Raw genomic sequence first — 22924 nt, 5'->3', positions numbered from 1 at the left:
ATCTTGTGACTTTGATCTTTTCTTTCCCCCCACCTGGCTCTGTTTGTTGAGGGCCTCTGAGGCTGCCTTGCTAGCCTGCCTGGTAATGCTCCTGCTGCTAGAGGGCCCTAGGTGCATTGCCTCCTGATGGGGGTTGTCTGCCATTGTGTTGTGAGCAGGTGTATTCTGGGCACCACTCACCACCTGGAACATAGTTGGAGTAGCTGCAGCTGCTGGATCAAAAGCGGAAAGGTCACTGGCTGAGATTAGTATTAAGGGCGTCTCCATGAGGAAATCTCTGGCTCAAGATCCGATTCTCCCAGTGCCTGCAGATTGAACAGCTGGAGGGAGGCCTAATGCAAGGAGTTGTTTAGCAACTGCCACTTAGTTGGGGGGGGGGGGGCGATTGGCCAGACAGAGAAGTCATGCTGCCACCACTCTCCAAAGCTCACTCCAAAGTGCAGGGGAAAAACGTGGCAAAACTGCAAACAAAATGGCCACCTGACGTTTTCCCTCACTCAAAATGGCCACCACGATGACTACTCCTGGAAAAAATCAGTGCCAAATTCAAATCTGTAAAAGCGATGGTGCGAACGGCTGGGTCCTCTCACCACTGACCATTGCGTCAAAAGAATTAAACGCACGCGAGCACTGGGCCCCCTCGCCGCTAACCGCTGCGCCAATACAAAAAGCAAATGTGGCAGCTCCCAAGCCGGCTCGCATCACCCAGAAAGTCAGAGAAGCCACACGTGCCCGGAGAAGCCCGGAACAGACACTGGCAACAAGCAGAAGCCAGGAAATTAAAAGCAACTTTAAACAGACCTTATTTTCTTGCAGGATGGAAAAATTATCTGGTTGGAAAGTCCAAGTTAAGGTTAAATATCTGTTGATATGCTGGAACCACTGAAAACATGTCCATTGGGCTAGAACTGAATTGAAAAATCTGAGGAGCCGGAAGAGGAGGCGTGGCTAAAGGTCTTTCAATGCAGTCCAGGGCAGTCAGACAGAATTCAACCCATGCTTGGACTCTCCAAGCAGCGTACAGGCTAACTAAAAGTTTTGCCTACCGGTTATGTTGGCATGGCTGTGTGTGCGTGTGTGTCTGAGAGAGATATGTGACTGGGTGGGTGTGGCTATATAGTCATGTGACTGGCAGGGGAAAAATGCTTTAAAAAGTGGGGAAATAGCTTCCGACAATTGCTCAGCTTTTTAAGAGTAAATAACATAAAGTAAAGTAAAAACACATGAATAAAATTACAAATAAGTACCCATAGTAATTCCTTTTGTGAAAACACAGAAGCAAAACCATGAATTTAATTTTAGTATGCTGTAAATTAAATATTAAAAAGTGGTATTGTCATGCAGTGTAATCATTTGCACATCCAGGAATAATCTAATGCTAGGTGATCAAATGTCAGATTTTCTTGTCACACTGAAGAATGCTTGTCGAGATTCTCAGTCATCCAGGCCATGGTTGTCTCAAAGGTGCTTTTTCAAAAGGCAATTGGACTTTCTTTGTTTTTCCTTGAAGACATTTCACTTCTCCTCCAAGAAGTGAACTGAAGAAGCTTCTTCAGAATTTTTCAAGAATTCTTCAAAAGAATTTTTCCATTTTTCAGAAGAAGCTTCTGAGAAGTGAAATGTCTTTGAGGAAAAATAAAGGAAGTCCAATTGCCTTTTGAAAAAGCAGCTTTGGGTCACACTTCATTTTTATTTTAAAGATTTCCTTTTCATTTCCAAGCCTCTCTTGATCCCAGAAGCCATTGGGCAATTATGTGGGATGGGAAATTTGTTCTGTGAGTGAACCCCATTTTTCTAGGGGATGAATAGCAATGAGTGCACCCTTAAAATGTTCAATACTTTAAAACATATGCTGGCAATTTAGATTTATGAAGAAAGAAATGAAGCCTTGGATTACAGAGGACCAGACTCACCTCCAAAGTCTGCATCAATGTTGGTTTAATTGCATCCTTCATTAAAACTGCCAAAGCACCAGTTACTCCCTAAAACAAAGAGATTTTTATTTTTAAGATTAATGTTATTTGAAACTAAGAAGTTCAAGCAAACTAACCTAAGGCATCAAGTAAAAACAAATAAACCTAGAACGGATAAAGTTAGAATGGATTATGGTTAAGTTGTGATGGTATCCACAGCTTGGATTTGGATTTGGATTTTATTAAACATTTATATGCCGCCCTTTTCCTGAGGGGACTCAGGGCGGCTTACAACAATGAAGGGAAGGGAGTGCAAGACAAGACTTAAAAAGAAAAAGAAACGTGAATAAAAGAAATTAACCATAAAAACACAACATTCACTCAACATTCGGGCGGGGTGAGAGTAATCCTATCCCCAGGCCTGACGGGATAGCCAGATCTTGAGGGCTGTGCAGAAGGCCTGGACTGTGGTGAGGGTACGGATCTCCACGGGGAGGTTGTTCCATAGTGTCGGAGCTGCAACTGAGAAGGCTCTCCTCCGCGTAGTCGCCAGTCGGCACTGACTGGCGGATGGAATTCGGAGGAGGCCTACTCTGTGCGATCTGATGGGACGCAGGGAGGTAATTGGCAGGAGGCGGTCTCTCAGATAGCCAGATCCACTACCATGGAGCGCTTTATAGGTGGTAAGTAAAACCTTGACGTGCACCCGACGATCGACAGGTAGCCAGCGCAGCTCACGGAGGATCGGTGTTATATGGGCGAACCGTGGTGCGCCCATGATCACTCGCGCGGCCGCGTTCTGAACTAGCTGAAGTCGTCGGATGCTCTTCAAGGGCAGCCCCATGTAGAGCACATTGCAGTATTCCAGCCTAGAGATCACAAGGGCTCGAGTGACTGTTGTGAGAGCCTCCCGGTTCAGGTAGGGCCGCAACTGGCGCACCAGGCGAACCTGGGCAAATGCCCCCCTGGTCACAGCCGACAAATGGTGGTCAAAACTCAGCTGTGGATCCAGGAGGACTCCCAAGTTGCGGACCCTGTCTGAGGGGTATAAATTTTGTCCCCCCAGCCTGATTGATGGAACGCTGGCCGAATTTTTGGGAGGAAAACACAACAGCCACTCGGTCTTTTCCGGGTTGAGCACCAGTTTGTTAGCTCTCATCCAGTCTTTAACAGCCTCAAGGCCCCGGTTCATCACGTCCACCGCTTCATTGAGTTGGCACGGGGCGGACAGATACAACTGCGTATCGTCCGCATATTGGTGGTACTTAATCCCGTGCCTCCGAATGATCTCGCCCAGCGGTTTCATGTATATGTTAAATAGCAGGGGGGACAGAACCGAACCCTGCGGCACCCCATAGGTTAGGGGCCTCGGGGACGATCTCTCCCTCCCCACCAACACCGACTGCGACCTGTCCGAGAGGTAGGAGGAGAACCACTGTAAAACAGTGCCGCCCACCCCCACCTCCCGCAGTCGTCGCAGAAGGATACCATGGTCGATGGTATCGAAAGCCGCTGAGAGGTCAAGGAGAACCAGGATGGACGCGTGGCCTCCATCTCTGGCTCTCCAGAGATCATCGGTCAATGTGACCAAAGCGGTTTCAGTGCTGTAACCGGGCCTGAAGCCAGACTGGAAGGGGTCAAGATAGTTAGCTTCCTCCAAGGTACGCTGAAGCTGTAAGGCCACCACCTTCTCAACAACCTTCCCCGCAAAGGGGAGGTTGGAGACTGGACGATAGTTATTAAGAACTGCTGGATCCAAAGACGGTTTCTTCAGGAGGGGCCTCACCACCGCCGCCTTAAGCGCGGTGGGGAGGTGTCCCTCCCGAAGAGAGGCGGTAACAACCGCCTGGATCCAGCCTCGTGTCACCTCTCTGCTGTTGGCAGTCAGCCAAGAGGGACACGGGTCCAGTATGCAGGTGGAGGAACTCACAGCTCGCATAGCCTTGTCCACATCCCCGGAGGCAACATCCTGGAACTCAACCCAGAGATGGTCTACCAAGTTATTCCCCTGTGTCTCGGCTGGATCTGCGGGGGTGGAGTCCAGTTCCGCTCGAAACCGAGCAACTTTGTCCGCCAAGAACTGACTATACTCCTCAGCCTTACCCTGCAGGGGGTTCCCCGTCTCCCTCCTATTTAGGAGGGAGCGGGTTATCCTGAACAGGGCGGCCGGGCGAGACTCGGCGGACGCTACCAAGGAGGCAATGTGTGATCTTTTGGCGGTTCTCAATGCCCAAATATACTCCTTGGTGCAAGCTGTCAACAGTGCCCGGTTCGATACGGACCTGTCGGACCTCCACAGGTGCTCTAGGCGTCTCCTCCGGCGCTTTATCTCGCGGAGCTCCTCGGTGAACCAAGGGGGCCTCCGCGAGCCGCTGACCCGGAGGGGCCGTAGTGGCGCAATTCGGTCCAGAGACTCCGATGCCGCCGAGTGCCAGGCCGCAGCAATAGTCTCCGCCGAACTGTGGGCGAGAGCATCTGGAATGACCCCAAGCTCCGTCTGGAACCTAACAGGGTCCATCAGTCGCCTGGGGCGGAACCACCTGGTCGGTTCCTCCTCCCCACGGGAGGAGGAAACAAGAAAAAAGAATGGCCTCAATTTCTATAAACTGCAAATAATTTTCTTATTTACAACATCGAAACATTATAATTTGGAAGAAGTAACTTGTACCAAATGTTGAAATATGTCAAGTGTTAAGTGGTTTAATAACTTGACATTATTCAAGATTACTTTCCAGGGTTTCTACAAGTGTTAGAAGGGGAAGATCTCCCTTATATTGTGTTGGACTCAGCAGAAATCAAAAGTAATTTTGTAAACTCGGGGGTTAGCCTGAGGAATTTGAATGTACTGTGGACCTTTACGAAAATATCTAGCAAGTTTTAATCATTTTTCTTAAAAGGCAGTTGAATCAGTAAAATCATACCTAGTTTGGAAAAATGTATTCCTCGGTCTCCTATAATGATGGAATCTACTGTCATCCAAGAAATATAGGATATACAAATGGATGGTGTTTTTCACTCAGCACAGAATTAAATGGAATTAATTGCCACAGTTTACAGTAAAGACAATTAATTAATTCTCTCAATGGGTGCTATTGATTTATGCAAATTCAAGCATAGAAATAGCATACTTTCAACATTAGCTGAGAAGCTGTAAGACAAATAGGGCATTGCGTTAATCTGCATGTTTTTTTAAAATAACTGGCTGAGATCCAAGATCAGAGTGTCCGTCCTTCCTTCCTTCCTTCCTTCCCTCCCTCCCTCCCTCCCTCCCTCCCTCCCTCCCTCCCTGGCTAAAAAATTGTTCAAGTAGTAGTAATCGGAAAGCCAGGTTTGCCATGTTTTGGAATTTTGCAACCTGAAAATTTATTTATGTGATCACTAAAAGATGACAATGACTTGACAGCACATAAGTAATCAATCAATTTCAGTTTTAAAATCTGCAACTCACTTCCAGGCCGCCCAACTTATTTGCAAGTGCTTTCATATAAAAATAATTTAATTTGTCTGATGATTTATTATTTGTCCCATACTGTGTCTTTTAGATTAAAACTGAGTTTCAATTTTCAATGAAATTTTCAAAGATTATCTTAATTCAGATTCATTGTAAAGAAATAGCAAGAGCCCTCAACTTATAACCATTCATTTAACAACCATTCAGTTATGGTGGGGTTGAAAAAAAGTGACTTATGACTGATCCTCACACTTTTTGGTTGTAGAAATATTCTTAGCTGTACATTCTTTGTAAAATGAATGAATTACTAAATAGGTGCATTTCTATATTTTTCTAAGATTTGTAACTTGATAAATGCCATTACTATATAAATAGCTACATATTTATTTAATATTCCTTAAGGTTGTTGAAATACTAATCTTGAGGGTGCCAGTTTAATTTACCATGAAAATATGGCATCAACTCATCAAACATTTTGCTATGATACAGCAGCCAAATTGCAATCTAGTCTTTAAGACTTTGAACACCATATTTTGGCAACAAACCCTGTAGTTCCATTACTGAGGCAGGCTTTCTAAAAAACCATTACACTTTTGAAAAGAGCTTCTGAGTTTATTAAATATTCAATTTATCTTTCCCTTGCCTCCTCCCATCTCCATTCCTTACAGCATCTGGTTTTCATCGGTCAATGTGTATTTTAAATTTCATTACACTATGCTCAAGATGTGATATAGCACTCTTGAAATTCAGACCAAAGAGAGTTGCTGGGTATATTAAATATTATTCATATCCGAATGAAAAAAAAGAAAGAAGGAATTAGTGGTTTTGGCTGAATATTAAATTAGGAATGGTAAAAACCTATGAAAACATTTTATAGAGACAGAAATCAAAGTAATTTAAAAAATGAATTCATATTTGAATATATGCTAACATTAATCAAACTGAGGGGACACGATGGCTCAGCGGTTAAAGATACAGAGCTTGTCAGTTCCAAAGCTGACTGTCCAGGTTCAAGACCCGAGCGCTGCATAATGGGGTGAGCTTCTGTTTCTTCTCCCAGCTCCTGCCCACCTAGTAGTTCGAAAGCATGCAAATGGGAGTAGACTAATAGGTACTACTTCAGTGAGAACATAATAGTGTTCTGTGTGACATTACATAACATGCTGGCCACTTTACCATAGAAAATGTCTTCAGACAGCACTGGCTCCATCAGCCAAGAAACAGAGTTAAGCCCCACCCCTTGTCAGCATCACTTCATTCAGTAATCAGGAAAGAAAACCACTGGACTCCATTTGAATTGAAATCAAGTGTACTTTTACTAATTATAAATGAACAGTTGCAAAGCTAAGCTGAGTCTGGTTAATTAGGCGCGAAAGCTAATAATATAATGCATAATTCATTCCCCTCCCCTTGGCATCCCTGTGCACAGTCCAATCATATTTCCCCCAAATGTCAGGTGTGAGATAACTTTGAAAGGCATCACCAGGATGGAATGCTGGACCGTTGGCCCTGGCGGGAAACACCCCTCCTCCACATGCGCAGTAAGGTGGTCAGTTCAGCGTCTAGAAACTTCCTCCAGCACATCAATGCTTCCCCTCCCAAATACCATGCCCCCCCTCCCCGTTTCAATGGCAGCCGAAGCAGCAGCAAAGCAGAGGCTGACACCCCCTAGAGTAGGACATGACTGTACAGGGAAACCTTTACCTTTCTATTAATCAAAATATACACTCAAGTGAATATATTTAAAAAATAAGATTTTTTGAAAACAAATGTTTAGGATGTTTTTATTAATGTTCTACAAATAGTTACTTGCAATTGCTCTCCCATGTTATGCACTCCAAAAGAGATGAAAGCAACAGGAAAGTAAAGTGATCAAGGTCCTTTTAAAAAAAAAGCAAGGAGAATGTATGCATGTAGATTAATGTTTGGTTTGTTTGAGCAACTGCTTCATGAATAGGTAGGTAGCATGTTATCCCTTACCTGCACTGTATTTCTAACCCCCCCAAAAAAGTTTTCAAAATGTATTGCATGCTTAAAGCTCATACAAAAAAATGCAAAATGTAATGCTTTGCACATTAACAGGGAAAACTCAAAATTGTCATAAAACACCAATACTGTCGGAACTAGTGTCCTGTGTTCTTTACTAATTGCAGTAGTCTTGGCATCTTCCACCATGTATTCTGTATCAGTCTCCGATATATTTTCAAGTGCATTTCAAGATGTTGGGATTCCCTTTAAATTTCTACATGCCTTAGAGCAGTAATGGCGAACCTTTTCAGCACTGAGTACCCAAACCAGAACGCACATGCACACACTGGAGCCCCAGAAACTCGAAGACCAGCTGGCCGGTGCACATGCGCATGTCGGCCAGCTGGTCTTCTGGTTTCTGGGGCTCCGGCACGTGTAAAGATCAGTTGACCGGTGCGCATGTGCGTGCTGGAGACCAAAAGACCAGGTAGCGACGGTGTACGTGACCACAGAGAGGGCTCTGCATGCCACAAGTGCCAGAGGTTCGCCATCACAGCCTTAGAGGCTGATTGAGATCACTTACTCTAAACAAAACCTAAAGAGATAGAGAGTGCTTGCTTTCCATGCTAAGATATAGTATTTGAAAGATGTTTTCCACAGGAGAGTAGCTCCTGCACTCCTGCCAGCTATAAGATTTGTACCATCACTTTTCCAGCATGGATTTGAGGACAGAGACGTGTGTAGGCAGAGGTACTGGGAAACTGATGAGGTTTTGTCTGATGCTACATGTGGTATTGTTTTATGATTCTATCATGTTTGCTTGTATTATTGTTTGATAAAATTGACTATTTTTATGATTACTGTACTATTTTATATTATGTTGCTGCTTGTCAACCACTGAAACATTATGAAAACATTATAAATAAATAATACACACCAAATCTTCTGCTGTCACAGGTTGCCCTTTTGTGTTGTTAGCAACTACAATTTTTCCCAGTCTCTCTTTCATATCAGACAGGCTACTGGTTAGTGCTAATATTGCCATAATTTCACTTGCAACAGCGATATCAAACTGAGTCTGTGAACAGAAGAGGAAAGATACAGAAAATAGACCTTCAAAGTTGATAACTAGATACCCTACATGCCTAGCATAGTCTCACAGCTGTCAGCTAGAGTGGGAAATTTTTAAAAGTTTTTTTTAAAAAACCCAACAATATCCAGAAGACGGTCTTGGAAACCACTTGTATATTCTTGCTAAGAAAACAACAAAACAATCTTCAGTTTATTTAGACACAATGTCAAGCTTACTTGTAGGAGATTTTATACTGTCCTCTACTGGTCTATAATGCTGCAAGATCAGCATGGTGCTAGATAAAATCCCAAGAGGTCAGTACCTAGATGAGTGCTAGGAATGGTGCCTAAATGGTTTGATCCCTGTAGCCCTAGGGAAAGCTTATAATGTATTCTCTCATTTAACATAGTAAAGGATAACATTGCCTTTATTGTTATTTGGAAGACCAATTTCTTATCTAGTTAGGTCTCCAGCTATGTTTATATAAAGAACTAGGCCCACCTGCCCATCACAGTAAGCTTGAAGGAGGTTGTATATTTCATCTGATATCCTTCTCTCATATTTATTTTGTTTAGCAATAGGCTCTTAAGTGCTCTCAAGAGTATACTGGAATTTCAGGTGGCCATTTCATCCATACCGCTTTTGAGCTAATTTATCAATACAAGTAACCAGTGGTTACCATGATAGCAGGAACGGAGCATCATAAAGTCCACATGAAATTTAATCTCAAACATACAATGTATTGGAACTTTACTTACCTGGCGAGAAAATCCCTTCTCTGTATTTGCTTGGCCGATTGTTATTTTTCTAAGGAATCTATCATTTGTATCCACCACTGAAAGGAAAACAAATAGCTGAAACATTTACTAAAGTATCAAAGCTTCTGTTCTTCTACCAAAATTGGGAAGGAAATGTTCACCCTGTTAATATATTATAGATATATTTTAAGCGTATGTTATTCTTTTGAAAGGCTATGGAAGCATTGAACTGTAGTAGGATAGAGCAACAGTATATTTTGCATGGTTGAATTTTGCTGCAAAATTTTACATTTAATGACATATTTTGCAATTTGATGATTATAGAAATGTTTAAAATGTTCATTTCTGAGTGCAAATTATTAACATTTTAACATAGACAGTCAAAATGCAATTCAAAATATTGTTTAGCAAAATCATATGAAAAAAACCTTCTGCTCTAAATTTTGTCTATAGGAAAACCTAACCTTTCAACTACAAAGATAGAATGACCTTTTCTTAGAATTCCCCCCAAATTGACCATTTTTCTGAACATTCATCATTGGAACTTCATTTTTCAATTAAAACAATCCAAATTATCCATGAAGCCAATAATTGTTGGAAATAAGAATAATTTGATAAATTTAAAAACTCTGATAATATTTGGATGACAGATCTCCAGGGAACACCAACACTGTAGATTAGACTGTAGACAAAAATAAAAATAAAAAAGTGTCCCAGAATAAGGAAGATCAAGTCACTTCCATATTGCTACCAAAAAAACCAACCTTGATATGTTAAATCTGACTTGAAAGAGGCTTTACCTTTACATTTAAATGAACAATGAGCATGTTCTAAATAGTCTTTTTAAGTAATATGTTTTTATTCTATTTGGCACCCAAAATTCCTTCTGGTAGAGGGGGTGATATGTTTGTTCAATAAAGAAATAAAATTAAAATTTGGAAGGACATACTGTTCTACTGCAGTGAAAAATGCAGAAATTTAAGGAAGGCTTTTTGTTTATAAGACATTAGATAGTATTTAAATTCAATATGTATAGGGAAAAAACCACCACTAATGTACAAAAATCAAACAAGCTTTCTAAAATAACATTTTGTAGACCACAAAAATAGAATGTTTAGAAAACTCTGAGTTACAGATATTTTCTTGATGCTTTTGATTTGTGCTACTCATTCTGGAAGGAAAGCTATTCTCACCTTGCAACATCATGGAAGAAGAAAGCAATAACTAACTTATAGGGGTGTTCCATGTTACATCTCAAACGGGGACAAGTTTATAATCTTTTGATAGGAGGTATAGATGGACAAGTAACTCAAGTTGTGCAACCTAGATTTACTAAATTGCATTATGTATTTGTTCTATGATTAGTTAGTATGCTAAACTCTATCTGCCGAATATATATATAATATATAGCCTGAGATTTGATGACAGCAGACAGCACAGGGCCACACACAGGGAGAGGTGCATAGGCCTCTTCTAGACAAACAGAAGTCATGGCTAGTCAGGGTCTTGATTACATGGAAGAAGCATAAATATCTTCTACTAAATGCAGCAATGAATAAAATGCTGAAATGTGTGGTGTTATGTCTTCAGGCAAACCCTCTCCTTTTGTATTTCTTGATATCAGAAAAAATACATAAATCATAGGTTTGTGGGCTCCTTCAATAGATACCTATTGGAGAAACATTCAGCACTGTTATTTATAATCCCTTCATCCAATTTACGGTATTTTTCGGAGTATAAGATGCACCTTTTTCTCTCAAAAAGAGGGTGAAAATCTGGGTGAGTCTTATACACTGAATACAGCATTTTTGGCCTACTGAAACCTCACCCCCTTTGCAAAAATGGACATGCAGAGGGTTTGGGAGGCTTGCAAAGTGCTGCTGAGATCTGGGGAGGACAAAAGTGAGCAAAAACCGGGCCATTTTTGATCGTTTTGGGGGGGAGGCAGCCCCCAGGAGCATTCTAAGAGCCTCCCAAAGCCCTCCCCCCCCACAAAAAACCAAGGCTTGCAGAGCTTTTGGGAGGCCTGCAGAGTGCAAACACATTTTTTAAAAAAATTTACCTCTTCAAAATCATGGTGCATTTTATACTCTGGTGCATCTTATAATCCGAAAAATACAGTAAATGCAGGTTTTTCAGGAAATGGGACCTGTGAATGTCAGAAGTGGACTGTGACAAAAATACACCATCCTAACAGGATATATGAATTTTTGAGGAAGACACACAATTTATACTCTTTGGCTTACCTATTACCAAGCCATTGTTTATAATTGTTACCAACATTCTCACATTTCCAGTTTCTATGGTATTATAAAAAAACTAAGGAAATCAAAGATAGTTACACTACAGCTTTCCACTACAAATTGCCTATGCATTTATTCTGGATGAGAGTGGGATTCTTACAGCAGGATCTTTCACATTCAACAAATTTTCTGAGAATTGCAAAAAGCTTAAGAAATGGGAAGAACATTTACATTGCTTTTATGTTAGGTCTTTGTGGGTCTTTAGCCCAGAGCAATAAAATCATTGAAAGGGGAACATTTATCATATTTCCAGTTCTCAAAATTCAAAGTACAAAATATACAGGAAAAATAACGGCGATACTTATAAACATGTTTCCAAAATACTAATCAGGATAGTGTCAGAATTTGCTCTGTTTCCAGAGCCCGTTATCAAGTCACAAAAGCTAGTTAAGCAAATGCACAGATTTTTTTTTCCTTTTCACTGAATAACTTAATCAGTTTTGAGAAGAAACTTTTACCAAGAACTGCATATAAAACTCTGTTTTTTTCAAAAAGTAATTGTTTATGTTAGGGTTGAAACTTTCCAGGCGGTATCTAGTTGATAACTTTATGCAAAGGCAAAGAAGACTAGATAGAGACTCCTTTTTTTTTAATACCTACCCCTTTTCCATGTTATTGTAGATGTGTCTATATCAAGTCGCACAAATTTGTTAATCTCATCTGCAATTAATGTTTTAGGATCTATTTTGGTTATTCCAAGCCTCTAAAAACAAATAACGAGAAAGAGATAGAAACACATATAGAATTTACACATCTGACCATAGTACTCATATTCAGGGCATATGTCCAGTTTCCCCGAAAATAAGACCTCCCCAGATAATAAGACCAATCGGGCTTTTGAGTGCATGTGCTAAAATAATCCCTTCCCCAAAAATAATCCCTCTCCTAAAATATTTAAACGCATGCGCAGCTGGTCCTAATGTAGAAATCAAGCAGGGAGTGGTTTATGGGACAGAAGTTCCAGTTTTAATTTTCTTTTCCAGTGAAACAAGAAAGAGGAGGAAAAGCAGCAGCAAATATCAGTAATATGCTTTGTGAATGAAGTTTGAAACAATCCATACCAAAAATGTTTGAAAGATTATGAAACAAATCATAAGCCCCATCAAACTACTGTAATTAGTTTACATTACTGTAATGGAAGACAAATATGCCTATGGGATACTGAATGTCCTGTTTGCCCCGAGGAGCATAAAATTGAAGTTTGGCCATCTTTACAATAAACTAGATATGAGATTATGAGAAGGAAGATCTTAATCGGATCAGACTCTTCAATGTAATCAATGTAACAAAATATGCTGGATCCTGCTGCCTACAGGGCTCATCTCCCTGCTGTAGACACCCAGTATACCTAGCAGCAGAACTGCTAATAAGAGGCTCAACAGGAGGCAGTTATTGAATCTCCGTATGATGTTAAATAACTATCTTGAATGAAAAAGTTAAGTTAATCTCTAGCAGATAAGGCTATTGTGAATGGAGAACGGGATAAGAGACTAATTTCTTTCCTAATTCTGTATCTCCAAGTATTATTCTGTAGTAGATATAAATGTAGACCTCATCTTATCCTGTTTTATTTTCAAGAACAAATGGACAGTGCAAAATGCAACTGAAAATCAAAAATAAAGAAGATTTGGCTCTTGGAGTATTGTCTTTGCAGCCATCCAATGCCATTCCATGGTTATCAAAAGTGCTATCCGGGCCCCATAAATCAAGCTCTCATGTAATCAACACATAGCAATTATTATTAATCAAGATGTGATCTCAAATGTATTAGAATTTGTATACTTATAATTTCCATTCTAAACTAACTTCTTACTCTTGCCTTCACTTTTTCAAAAATATGTTAGTCAGCATTTTAAGCAACTACAGTAATCTTAGCATTTGATTACAGAAATTAAATACATTCAGTGCTTTTATATACAAAATGTATGGCTGGATTGTTTTCCCCTGCAAGATCAAATTTAGTAATTCCCAGAGAAGACATTTAACTGTTAAGATAAATAGTTGCCTGCCTTTGTTTTACAATTCCAGTCTGCTATTTGTAGTCTGTCAAGGAGAAAAATCAATGAATCTCAGCAAGATATCTACATATCTTTTCAGCATTCCCCACCCGAGTAATAAGTGGCATTAATTTAAAGATTTCTCCAGTTTCTTAAATAACCCTGGAGCATATAATTATTCTGAATCTACCTTGCTTTTTGCATAGATGTGGGCAGTCTATACATAATCATTTTTCCCCACCTCAAGTGGTGGTTTGCTTGGAGTTGAACAACCAAAGAGTATATATATATATATACTATATTTAAAAGTCAATATTTTTATTCACTTCAAGGTCCTTTGGATTGTAACTTAAAGCTACGAACCATTTTTTAACAGCTGCAAAAATGTGAGTTGCTGAAAGCACACGAAAATGCCTTCCTGTTGTTCTCTTTTAGACCATACTTAACTCCATACAGAATTCCATATGATGGAAGCAAATAGTTACATTTAAAGGTAAAAGTAAAGGTTTTCTCTGTCCAGCCACGTCTGACTCTAGGGGGCGATGCTTATCTCCATTTCTTAGGTGAGGGAGCCAGCATTGTCCTAAGATATTTCCATGGTCATGTGGCCAGCTTGACTATATGCTGAGCTGCACGGAATGCTATTCCCACTGAACTGGTACCTATTCATCTATTCACATCTGCATGTTTTCGAACTGTTAGATGGACAGGAGCTGAGGCAGGTAACAGGTGGGTTCATCTCATTGCGCAGCACTTAGTTCTTGAACCTGGGCTGTCAGCTTTCCAGTTGACAAGCTCAGCATCTTTATTTTTTTTTCCTTTTTTTTTAATTTAATAAATTTTTATTTTAAACACATAAGCACATCAACAAAAACAAACACATAACTTAAAAACAATATAGGAACAATAAGTTCCATCGTATATCATACCGCAGTTCCGAATCGGTTTCTTTGCAGTTAGTGTTTTCCCTACTATACATTTCTATCTTGCATTCATAATCTCCTTATTCGTTATCCATTTTTATGTACAATTCTTTATTTATTTATACTTAGCTACTTATGACCAAATATTATTTACCTATATTATGCCTTATATTTTTACTGTCATTTATTCTCTTACATACAGTTATAGATATACATTTACATAATTATTCTTTTTCTTTGCCATTCTTATATTATTATTATTCCATTTGAAAGGTTATAAGGTATAGTTTGAAATGCTTTGTTTACCATCCTTCGCACCTGCTAAGACACCACCTTGTTTTCTCTTTCTTTTTTCTCCCTCCCTTCCTTCTCTACTTCCTTCCTTCCTCCTGTCCATCTCCTTCTTCCTTCCCTTACCTCTTCCCTACTCCTACCCTTTTTCTTCTCCTTCCTACCTTCTCTCCTTCTCTTTCTTTCTCTTCCTCCCTCCTCTTCTTCTTTTTCTCTCCCTTCCACCCACCTTCCCTTACCTCTTTCTTCTTCCCTTACCTCTCCTCCACACTTCTTCTTCCTCTCCTACTATCTCTCCTTCTCTTCCTCTCTCTTCTACCCTCCCCTCCTTTCCATTCCTTCTTCCCTTCCTTTCTTTTTCTATTGTTATAGGTGTCTCTTTCAAATCCCAGTTCATGTTTTCTTGGGGATGGTATTTCCACACACCCATTTTTGTTTTATATCATTTCCTTTTTTCTCTAGGATTCTACAGTCTATATTCCAGCTGTCGTCCTGATTTGAATTCACCAATCATGACCCCCTTGTTTTACTCATAATTATTATTTTTGGGTGTTATTCTATTTTTTCATTGCTTTTTTTTATTTCTTTGCTCCATCCATCTATACCAATTATCCCATATCCGGTAGAATTCTGATTCTTCCTTTCCCTGTATTTCTTTCGTTAATTTATCCATTTCGGCACAGTCCATAATTTTCCTTATTATTTCATCTTCATTTGGGGTTAGTTTGTTTTTCCACTTCTGGGCGAAAGCGATCCTTGCTGCTGTAAGTATATGTAGTATTAGATATTGTATTTCTTTTTTGTATTTCATCGGTATAATTCCTAATAGAAAGAATTCAGGTTTCCAATCTAATTTAACCCTTGTTATTTCTTCCAACCAATTTTTGATCCTTTTCCAGAATTTCTTTGCCTCTTCACAGGTCCACCATAAATGATAATATGTGCCATGTACCGAATCACATTTCCAGCAATTTGGGGAGGTATTTGTTGAAATTTTGGCCAACCTTGATGATGCCAGATGCCATCTATAAAACATTTTATACTGGTTTTCCTTGTATGGGATTGATAGTGTCATTCTTAAATTTATTCCCCAAAATTTTTCCCATTTGTTTAGTTCAATGTTATAGCCAAAGTTCTGCGCCCATTTTATCATTTGTTCTTTCACAATTTCCTCTTCCATTTGATACTTCAGGAGGAATTTGTATATTTTCCCTATCATTTTTCTGTCCGGACTTTGAATAATTTTATCCAATTCGTGTGGTTCTGTTTTAATACCATATATTTTAGTATCTTTATTGTATTTAGTTTTAATTTGGGGGTAAGTTAGCCAATCAACTTTCATATTCTGATCTGCCAATTCTTCAATTGTTTTTAAATTTCCCTGTCTGTCAATTAGTTCTCTGTATTTTAGGATTTTGTTCCAATCTGTAAATTTGGGTGTGTCATTCTTTCTGTTGGTGATAGCCAATTTGGGGTTTTCACATAGTGGATTTTTTTGATTTTGAGCCATTGTTGCAGTAAAGTTCTTCTAATTAAATGATTTTGAAAGTATTTGTGCGTTTTATGTTTGTCATCCCATAAAAAATTATGCCAGCCTGCCTGCAGGTCATGGCCTTCTAAGTTCAGAATTCTTTTATTCTTTAACTCTATCCAATCCTTCACCATTGTCATTGTTACTGCAGTTGCATATAGATCCCAATTTGGTAGTGCTAAACCTCCCCTCTTCTTGCTGTCTTGCATTGACTTTAATTTGATCCTTGGTTTGTGTCCCTGCCAAATGAATCTAGTAGTTAATTTCTTTAATTCTTGAAAGAATTTTTTACCTGGATTAATAGGAGCGGTTTGCAACAGGAAAAGTATTCTCGGTAAGATATTCATTTTAATTGATGCTATACGTCCCATAAGTGATAATTGAATATTCTTCCAATTTTCTAAATCTTTCTTTATTTGTATCACTAATTTATTATAATTATCCTCTTTGATTATGGAACATTTTGCTGACAACCAGAACCCCAAATATTTTACTTTCTTAGTTAACTGCAATCCGTTTGCTGCTTCCAGTTCTTCTTCTTGCTTTTTTGTCATATTCTTAGTTATCATTTTTGTTTTGTCTTTATTGATCTTTAGTCCTGCCACTTCGCCATATTCTACTAATTTTTGAATTAATGTCAAACTAGATTCTAATGTGTGCTCTAAAGCAAATACTAAGTCATCGGCATAGGCTTGGACCTTATATTCTTCATTTTTGAGTCTTAAGCCTTTTATTCCCTGGTCATTCCGAATTTCATTTAATAAAATTTCCAAAGTTAGTATAAATAGCAGAGGAGAGAGGGGGCATCCCTGTCTAACTCCTTTTTTTATTTCAATCGTTTCTGTTAGATCTCCGTTCATCAGAACTTTGGCTGTCTGGGTACTATAAAATCTTTCTATCATTTTTGTAAATTTTTCTCCGAATTTCATCTCATCCAATAGTATTGTTATAAATTTCCAAATTACGTTATCGAATGCTTTTTGTGCATCAAGGAAAACCAGTACCATTTGCTTTTCTGGATGGGCCTCATAGTACTCTATTATGTCTAGAATAACTCTCGTATTATTTTTCAAGTGTCTATGGGCTAAAAAACCATTTTGGTCTGGATGTATTTGTTCATTTAAGACCTGTTTGATTCTTTCTGCCATAATTGCTGCAAATATTTTGTAATCGGAGTTTAATAATGAGATTGGGCCGTAATTTTGAATTTCCTCTTTCCTCTTTTGGGATTAGGGATATTATTGCTTCAGTCCATGAATCGAGTATCTTGGCTTTTTCTAAAACCTCATTAAACATTTCCACTCCTAGCTCTTCCAATATTATTTTGTTATATTTGTAAAGTTCTACCGGTATTCCATCTGGTCCTGGTGTTTTATTATTTTTTTGATTTTTCAGGACTGATTCCACTTCAGTTAACGTTATGGGTCTATTTATCGCCTCCCTTTGTTCTTTTGAGATTGGGATTATCTTTTCTAAATTTAAATATTGTTTTATTTTGATTTCCTCCATATTTTCTTGTGCGAATAGTTTTGTGAAATATTTGTGAATGATGTTCTTCTTTTCTTCCACTTTGAAGCGAGTTCTTCCCTCGTCATCCTTTAATTGATATATCATCCTTTTTTCTCTTTCGTTCTTCAGTCTATATGCCAGCCATCGTCCTGGTTTGTTGGCATGTTCGAAGTAGTTCTGTCTGACTATTTTGATTTTCTGTGCTAATTCTTTTTGAGTTATTAAATTGATCTTATGTTTTATCACCTCTATTTTTTCCTTTTTAGTTTTATGGATCTTTCTGTAGTTCTTCTTCCGCTTCTCTAAGTTCTTTTTGCATGGCTTCTTGTTGCTCTTTTTGCTTTCTCCTTTTTCTCGCCATATAGGCAATCGTAAGACCTCTTGTGTATGCTTTCATGGTATCCCATAGATTTTGAATTGAGGTGTCTTCTTTTTTGTTTATTTTAAAGAACATTTTTAATTCTTTCTCTAGCATTTCAGTGTATTCTGTTTCTTTTATTATACTTGAATTCATCATCCATCTTTTTCTTGTTTTTTGACCTTTCCATCTTATTTTTATTGGGTTATGATTTGCCCACTCATTTGGTTCTATTTCGATTTCGTCTACTTGATTATACAGCCCAGATGAGATCCAAACCATGTCGATTCTTGATAGAGATTGATGCGGGCTCGAATAAAAGGTATATTGCTTTCTTGTTTTGTGTCTTTCTCTCCAAATATCCTGTAATTTATATTCCTTTGCTATCTCAAAAAAGGATTTGGGTAATGTTTTTGTTTTTGCTTTCATAGTCCAGTTTTTTATCCACTATTGTGTTATAGTTGCCAATTAAGCAAATGTTGTCATGTTCTAATTCATTTATTTTGTTAAGTAATTTCCTATAAAATTCCTCTTGTTTCTGGTTCGGTGCATATATGACTATTAATAATATCGGTTTTTCTGTTGTCTCTAATTCAATCATTAGCATTCTGCCTTCTTCATCTGAGTAAACTTCTTTGGAGTTTATTTCTTCCTTTATATAGGTTGCTATCCCACTTTTTTTTATCTGCCAATGCTGCATATAATTTCCCTAGTTTTTTATTTTCCAGTAGATTCCTGTGTTCTCTTTTAGTATGCACTTCCTGTATACAGACTATATCTACTTTCAATTTCTTAAGTTTATTAAACATCTGGGCTCGTTTTTTTTGGTGCATTCAGTCCATTCAAGTTTATCGACACAATTGATATTTCTTGATCCATCTTTAGCTGAAATTGTTTCTTTTACTTCTAGCTTGTATCTGACTTTTCTCTCTCAAGCCTTCCTTCTCTGCTCTCTCTCTTTCTTGCTTCTGTTCTTCTCTCCTGCTTCTTTCGCTGTCTTCTGATGTTTCTTCCACTTGACCTCTGCATTCTAGTTCCTCTTTGCTTCCTTGTTCTCCTTCCCTATTACAGTGTTCTTCATAGAATTTGTGTGCTTCTTCTAAATTCTCTATCTTATATCTTTTTCCTTGCCAAGATACCAGAACCCCTTCTGGTACCAGCCATCTGTACATTATTCTATTTTTATTCAACTCGTTTGTTAAAAATTGGTATTGCCTGCGTTGTTCTTGGATTCTCCGTGGGATCTGTTTAAGCGTGGTCAGCTCTTTTCTCTGTAGTATAATCGTCTCTTCTCTGTTTTTTTTGTACACTTCATCTCTGGCAGTTTTCTTAGCGAATCTTACATGCACTTCTCTCGGGAGTCTATGTCTTCTTGCATAATTAGTATTCACCCGGTAAGCCTCATCAATATTCCCTTCTCACTTCCTGTTCTTTTTTTTTGCAGAAATTCAGTGAGGATATTAATCATTTTTTCTTTCAGATCTTCCTCCTTCTCTTCCGGTATGTTTTGAAATCTTAGGTAGAATGCCGCTTTTTCGTTTTCAAGTCGGATTATTGATAATTCTAATTCTTTATTAAGTTGTCTATATTCTATTTCCATTTTTCCCATCTTCTGATCTGAGTGTTGTATTTTTTCTTCCATACATTGGATTTTCTGTTTGTTGATTGCTAAGGCATTCTGTATCTTTTTGACTTCATTCTCTACATTTTTGATAGTTCCTTTCAATTCTCCCATTTCATTTTTTAATTCCTCATGATTTTTCCTTGTCTCTTCTTGGCTTTTTGCCAAGGTCTCCTGTATCATCTGGAGGATCAATTGCATGTTTTGCATCATAGGTGCTGGTCCCGCTGATTATGCTATCTTTTCCCCTTTCTCCAACCCCCACGCACTCTCCATTGTTTTTTGATTTGAGGAGGGGGGTGTTGCTGAACTCACATTGGGTATGGTCTTTTTCCCTAATTTTGCTGAAGTTGCAATTTTTAACCCCCTTTTTGACCTTGCCCACAATTGGTTATAACCTTTACCTTATTTATACCTTGTCAGTAATATCAATAATATATTATAATTGTATAATCCAATATTCAACAACAATTCAACAATTCAACAATTATCCTTCTTTGGTATCACCTTTCAATACTTAAACAGTCCTATGTAATATTCTATTTAATTGATTTGATTAGTAAATATCATAAATTTATATATCACACCCTATTCTTGTATCAATAAATGTCTCTCAGTTTTATTGGTTATTCAATATTCAGTTCTAATAATTAGGCTCTCTATGTTCTCTTACATCAAGCATCACCATTCAGATTTACAGTCCACTAGGTGTCACTCTCTCTTTGGCGTCAGTGTTAATGTCCACGAAGCAAAAGACAGACCTCTATTTCTTGTCTCTGGCACTGTTCCAAGCTCCTGGTCAGATCAATATCAAATACTTAAAAATTCAACACAGAAGCAGAAGAACTGGTAAGCAGAAAAAAAAGTGAACTCCGTTTACCAACCCGAGTATTAAGCAGTCACTTCTTTGAACCTTCCAAATCTTTCCGGCAAATTTTATCTCCCGAAGTCCATGTCGGGATTTCGTTCTTACTGTGGCTGATCTTTAGGTTCTTCCGGCTGTCCCTTCCTGTCCGTTCTAACTCAGCCTCTCTGTACTGCTTCTTTTCGGCAAAATTGAACTGTAAAAACAGCCTCTCTCCCGGCTCCTTCTTCTTTCAGCTCACCCACTTTGCCAGTTTCGCGTTGCTCTCCTCTCTGGATTGTCAGCAATAATAACAAGCAACCGATTTCAACTGCTTCTATCTCTGTTTCTTCCTTCTATGTGGCCGCCATTGCTCAGTCCTAACCAGATGGTGGGATATTTCTTTGTCCGTTTAGGAGGGTTTCTCAGCATCTTTAATCGTGCCCCAGGTACATTTATTTTATCCTATTCTTGTGTTTAGCCAGGTCAGACTTTATTTATCTTGTCCTCCTCCTTTCTCATTAAAATCTGTATCAACTTTATTTCTTTTATTTTGAACAGAAAAGCCCAAACCAATGTCTATGGCGATTCTCAGTCATCCAGGTCATGGTTATATCAAAGGTGCCTTTTCAAGAGGCAACTGGACTTTCTGGTTTTTCTTTGAAGACATTTCTCTTCCCATCCAAGAACCTTCTTCAGCTCTGACTGGATGGTGGTTCCTTCCATTCCCCACCATCCAGTCAGAGCTGAAGAAGCTTCTTGGATGAGAAGCGAAACATCTTCAAAGAAAAACCAGAAACTCTAGTTGCCTCTTGAAAAAGCACTTTTGGGACAACCAAACCAAAGTCTTCCAAAAGATTCTCTAAGATATTCCTTAAAGAACTACTTACTTTCATGCGTGCAAGTTGTATAGCTGAAAATTTCCTTTCTCCATGGACTAATGGAACCAATCTATTATATAAGGCCTGTAAAGAATACAACAGTAAATATCATTAAGGTAAGTGCTGTTCCAATCAAGTATTATAGATAGATAATTCTGTTTAAACTTCATATCCATGTCACAAAGCTGTTCTAAACATGCCTCTATTTACTGTAGCTTCTGAGACAATTTTCCCTCTTTTTAAAAAGAAACAGAGCAAGATGCTATAAAATGAGTTGGTGTCATAATTAATAAAATGCACATGAATGGGAAAGGAAAGCTTTGGCAGACAGATAGCATAGTACTGCCCTGAAAAGCTGAACTGAAAACTGAAAAAAACAGTGTGTGTCAGGTTCAGGGGGCAGAATTACATTTAGTATAACTCTTTCCTTAAGTACAGCATTTATTTAATCACCCCTCCCTCGGTCCCCTTGGAGGTTTCATGATAGGGAATCTAATTTTTTCCTTGCCTAATACCTTAAATAGTCTGGCCCTGGAAATTAGGTCTGTTCTTATTTATGCAGCAGATTGGAACTAATTTTTGAGTCACTCAAATGCAGTTTCCACCAACTTGGTTCCCTCCGAAGTGTTGCATTGCAACTCCCACAACTGAGAGATGGCCATCACTTTCTCCTGGAGTTCCCATTTCATTTTTGAGCCAGATGTAAAAGGAGAAAGGGAAAATCAAACTAAAGTTTACATAATCTTGAATCTAAGACAAGAATGTAGCCAAGCCTAATCCTTTGATTTTGTAATCTAAATTCTAGGCATTTCAACTGTTATTTCAACTTCAAAATGAGAAAACACAGTGTGTATAATCATCAAACTTATAGATACGTAATGTGGCATGTCACAATTAAAAGACCGTCCTGGAGGACATGGGCATATCTTTTCCAGCTCAAAGATTTATTTATATATTTATGTATATGCATGGGGTCACTGTCAATGGTGCTACATATCTACAGTATCTTTTTCAAAATAAGAATATCTTAATGGGCAACATGACTTCTGCATCTCTCCAGAGTTTGGAGCTATTTCTAATAATATACCATATGTCCAGGATAGCAATTTTAATATGACAGATTTCATATTATATTATCTAATCCAAACTTTCTATAATTGCCCAACTCTATTGGCATGAGCATGACAAAGAATTTTTAAATTAAACAAGCAGAAAGGATGAGCCTCTGAACCACAAAATACCTTTGTTCATTGACTAATCTCAAAACCAAGGCTCTAGGGCAGCACAGTGTTCTCCCCAATTACAAAACTTTTTATTTTCTCCACACAAATCTTCAAATTCCTAGCAGTCAGTGATGAAATATTTGAATTAAGGAGAAACTTCCTAAGAGTGTGGACAATTAACAGTTTGCCCTCAGAAGTTGTAGGTGCTTCATCACTGGAGGTTTTTAAGAAGAGACTAGATAATCACTTGTCTGAAATGGCATAGGGTCTCCTGCTTGAGC

The 22924-nt window shown here is 38.5% G+C and overlaps 1 protein-coding gene across 2 annotated transcripts in view; it reads right to left on the bottom strand.

Annotated features, from left to right (window-relative positions):
- The window catches only part of MTHFD1L (methylenetetrahydrofolate dehydrogenase (NADP+ dependent) 1 like), a 144266-nt gene that overhangs the window by 78861 nt on the left and 42481 nt on the right, over positions 1–22924 (bottom strand). For both annotated transcript variants that reach the window (XM_032216815.1, XM_032216817.1), the window contains 5 exons: positions 21430–21504; positions 12066–12168; positions 9163–9239; positions 8270–8410; positions 1914–1982 (listed from right to left, as the gene is read on the bottom strand). In XM_032216815.1, coding sequence (XP_032072706.1) covers positions 1914–1982; positions 8270–8410; positions 9163–9239; positions 12066–12168; positions 21430–21504 — 465 coding nt within the window. The remainder of the gene's footprint in view (positions 1–1913; positions 1983–8269; positions 8411–9162; positions 9240–12065; positions 12169–21429; positions 21505–22924) is intronic.

This window comes from Thamnophis elegans, chromosome 4 (genome assembly GCF_009769535.1).
Source record: "Thamnophis elegans isolate rThaEle1 chromosome 4, rThaEle1.pri, whole genome shotgun sequence".
In the NCBI taxonomy this organism is placed as follows: domain Eukaryota; kingdom Metazoa; phylum Chordata; class Lepidosauria; order Squamata; family Colubridae; genus Thamnophis; species Thamnophis elegans.
Note: the sequence above shows the minus strand (reverse complement) of the source record. Positions and strands in the feature narration are given on the sequence as shown.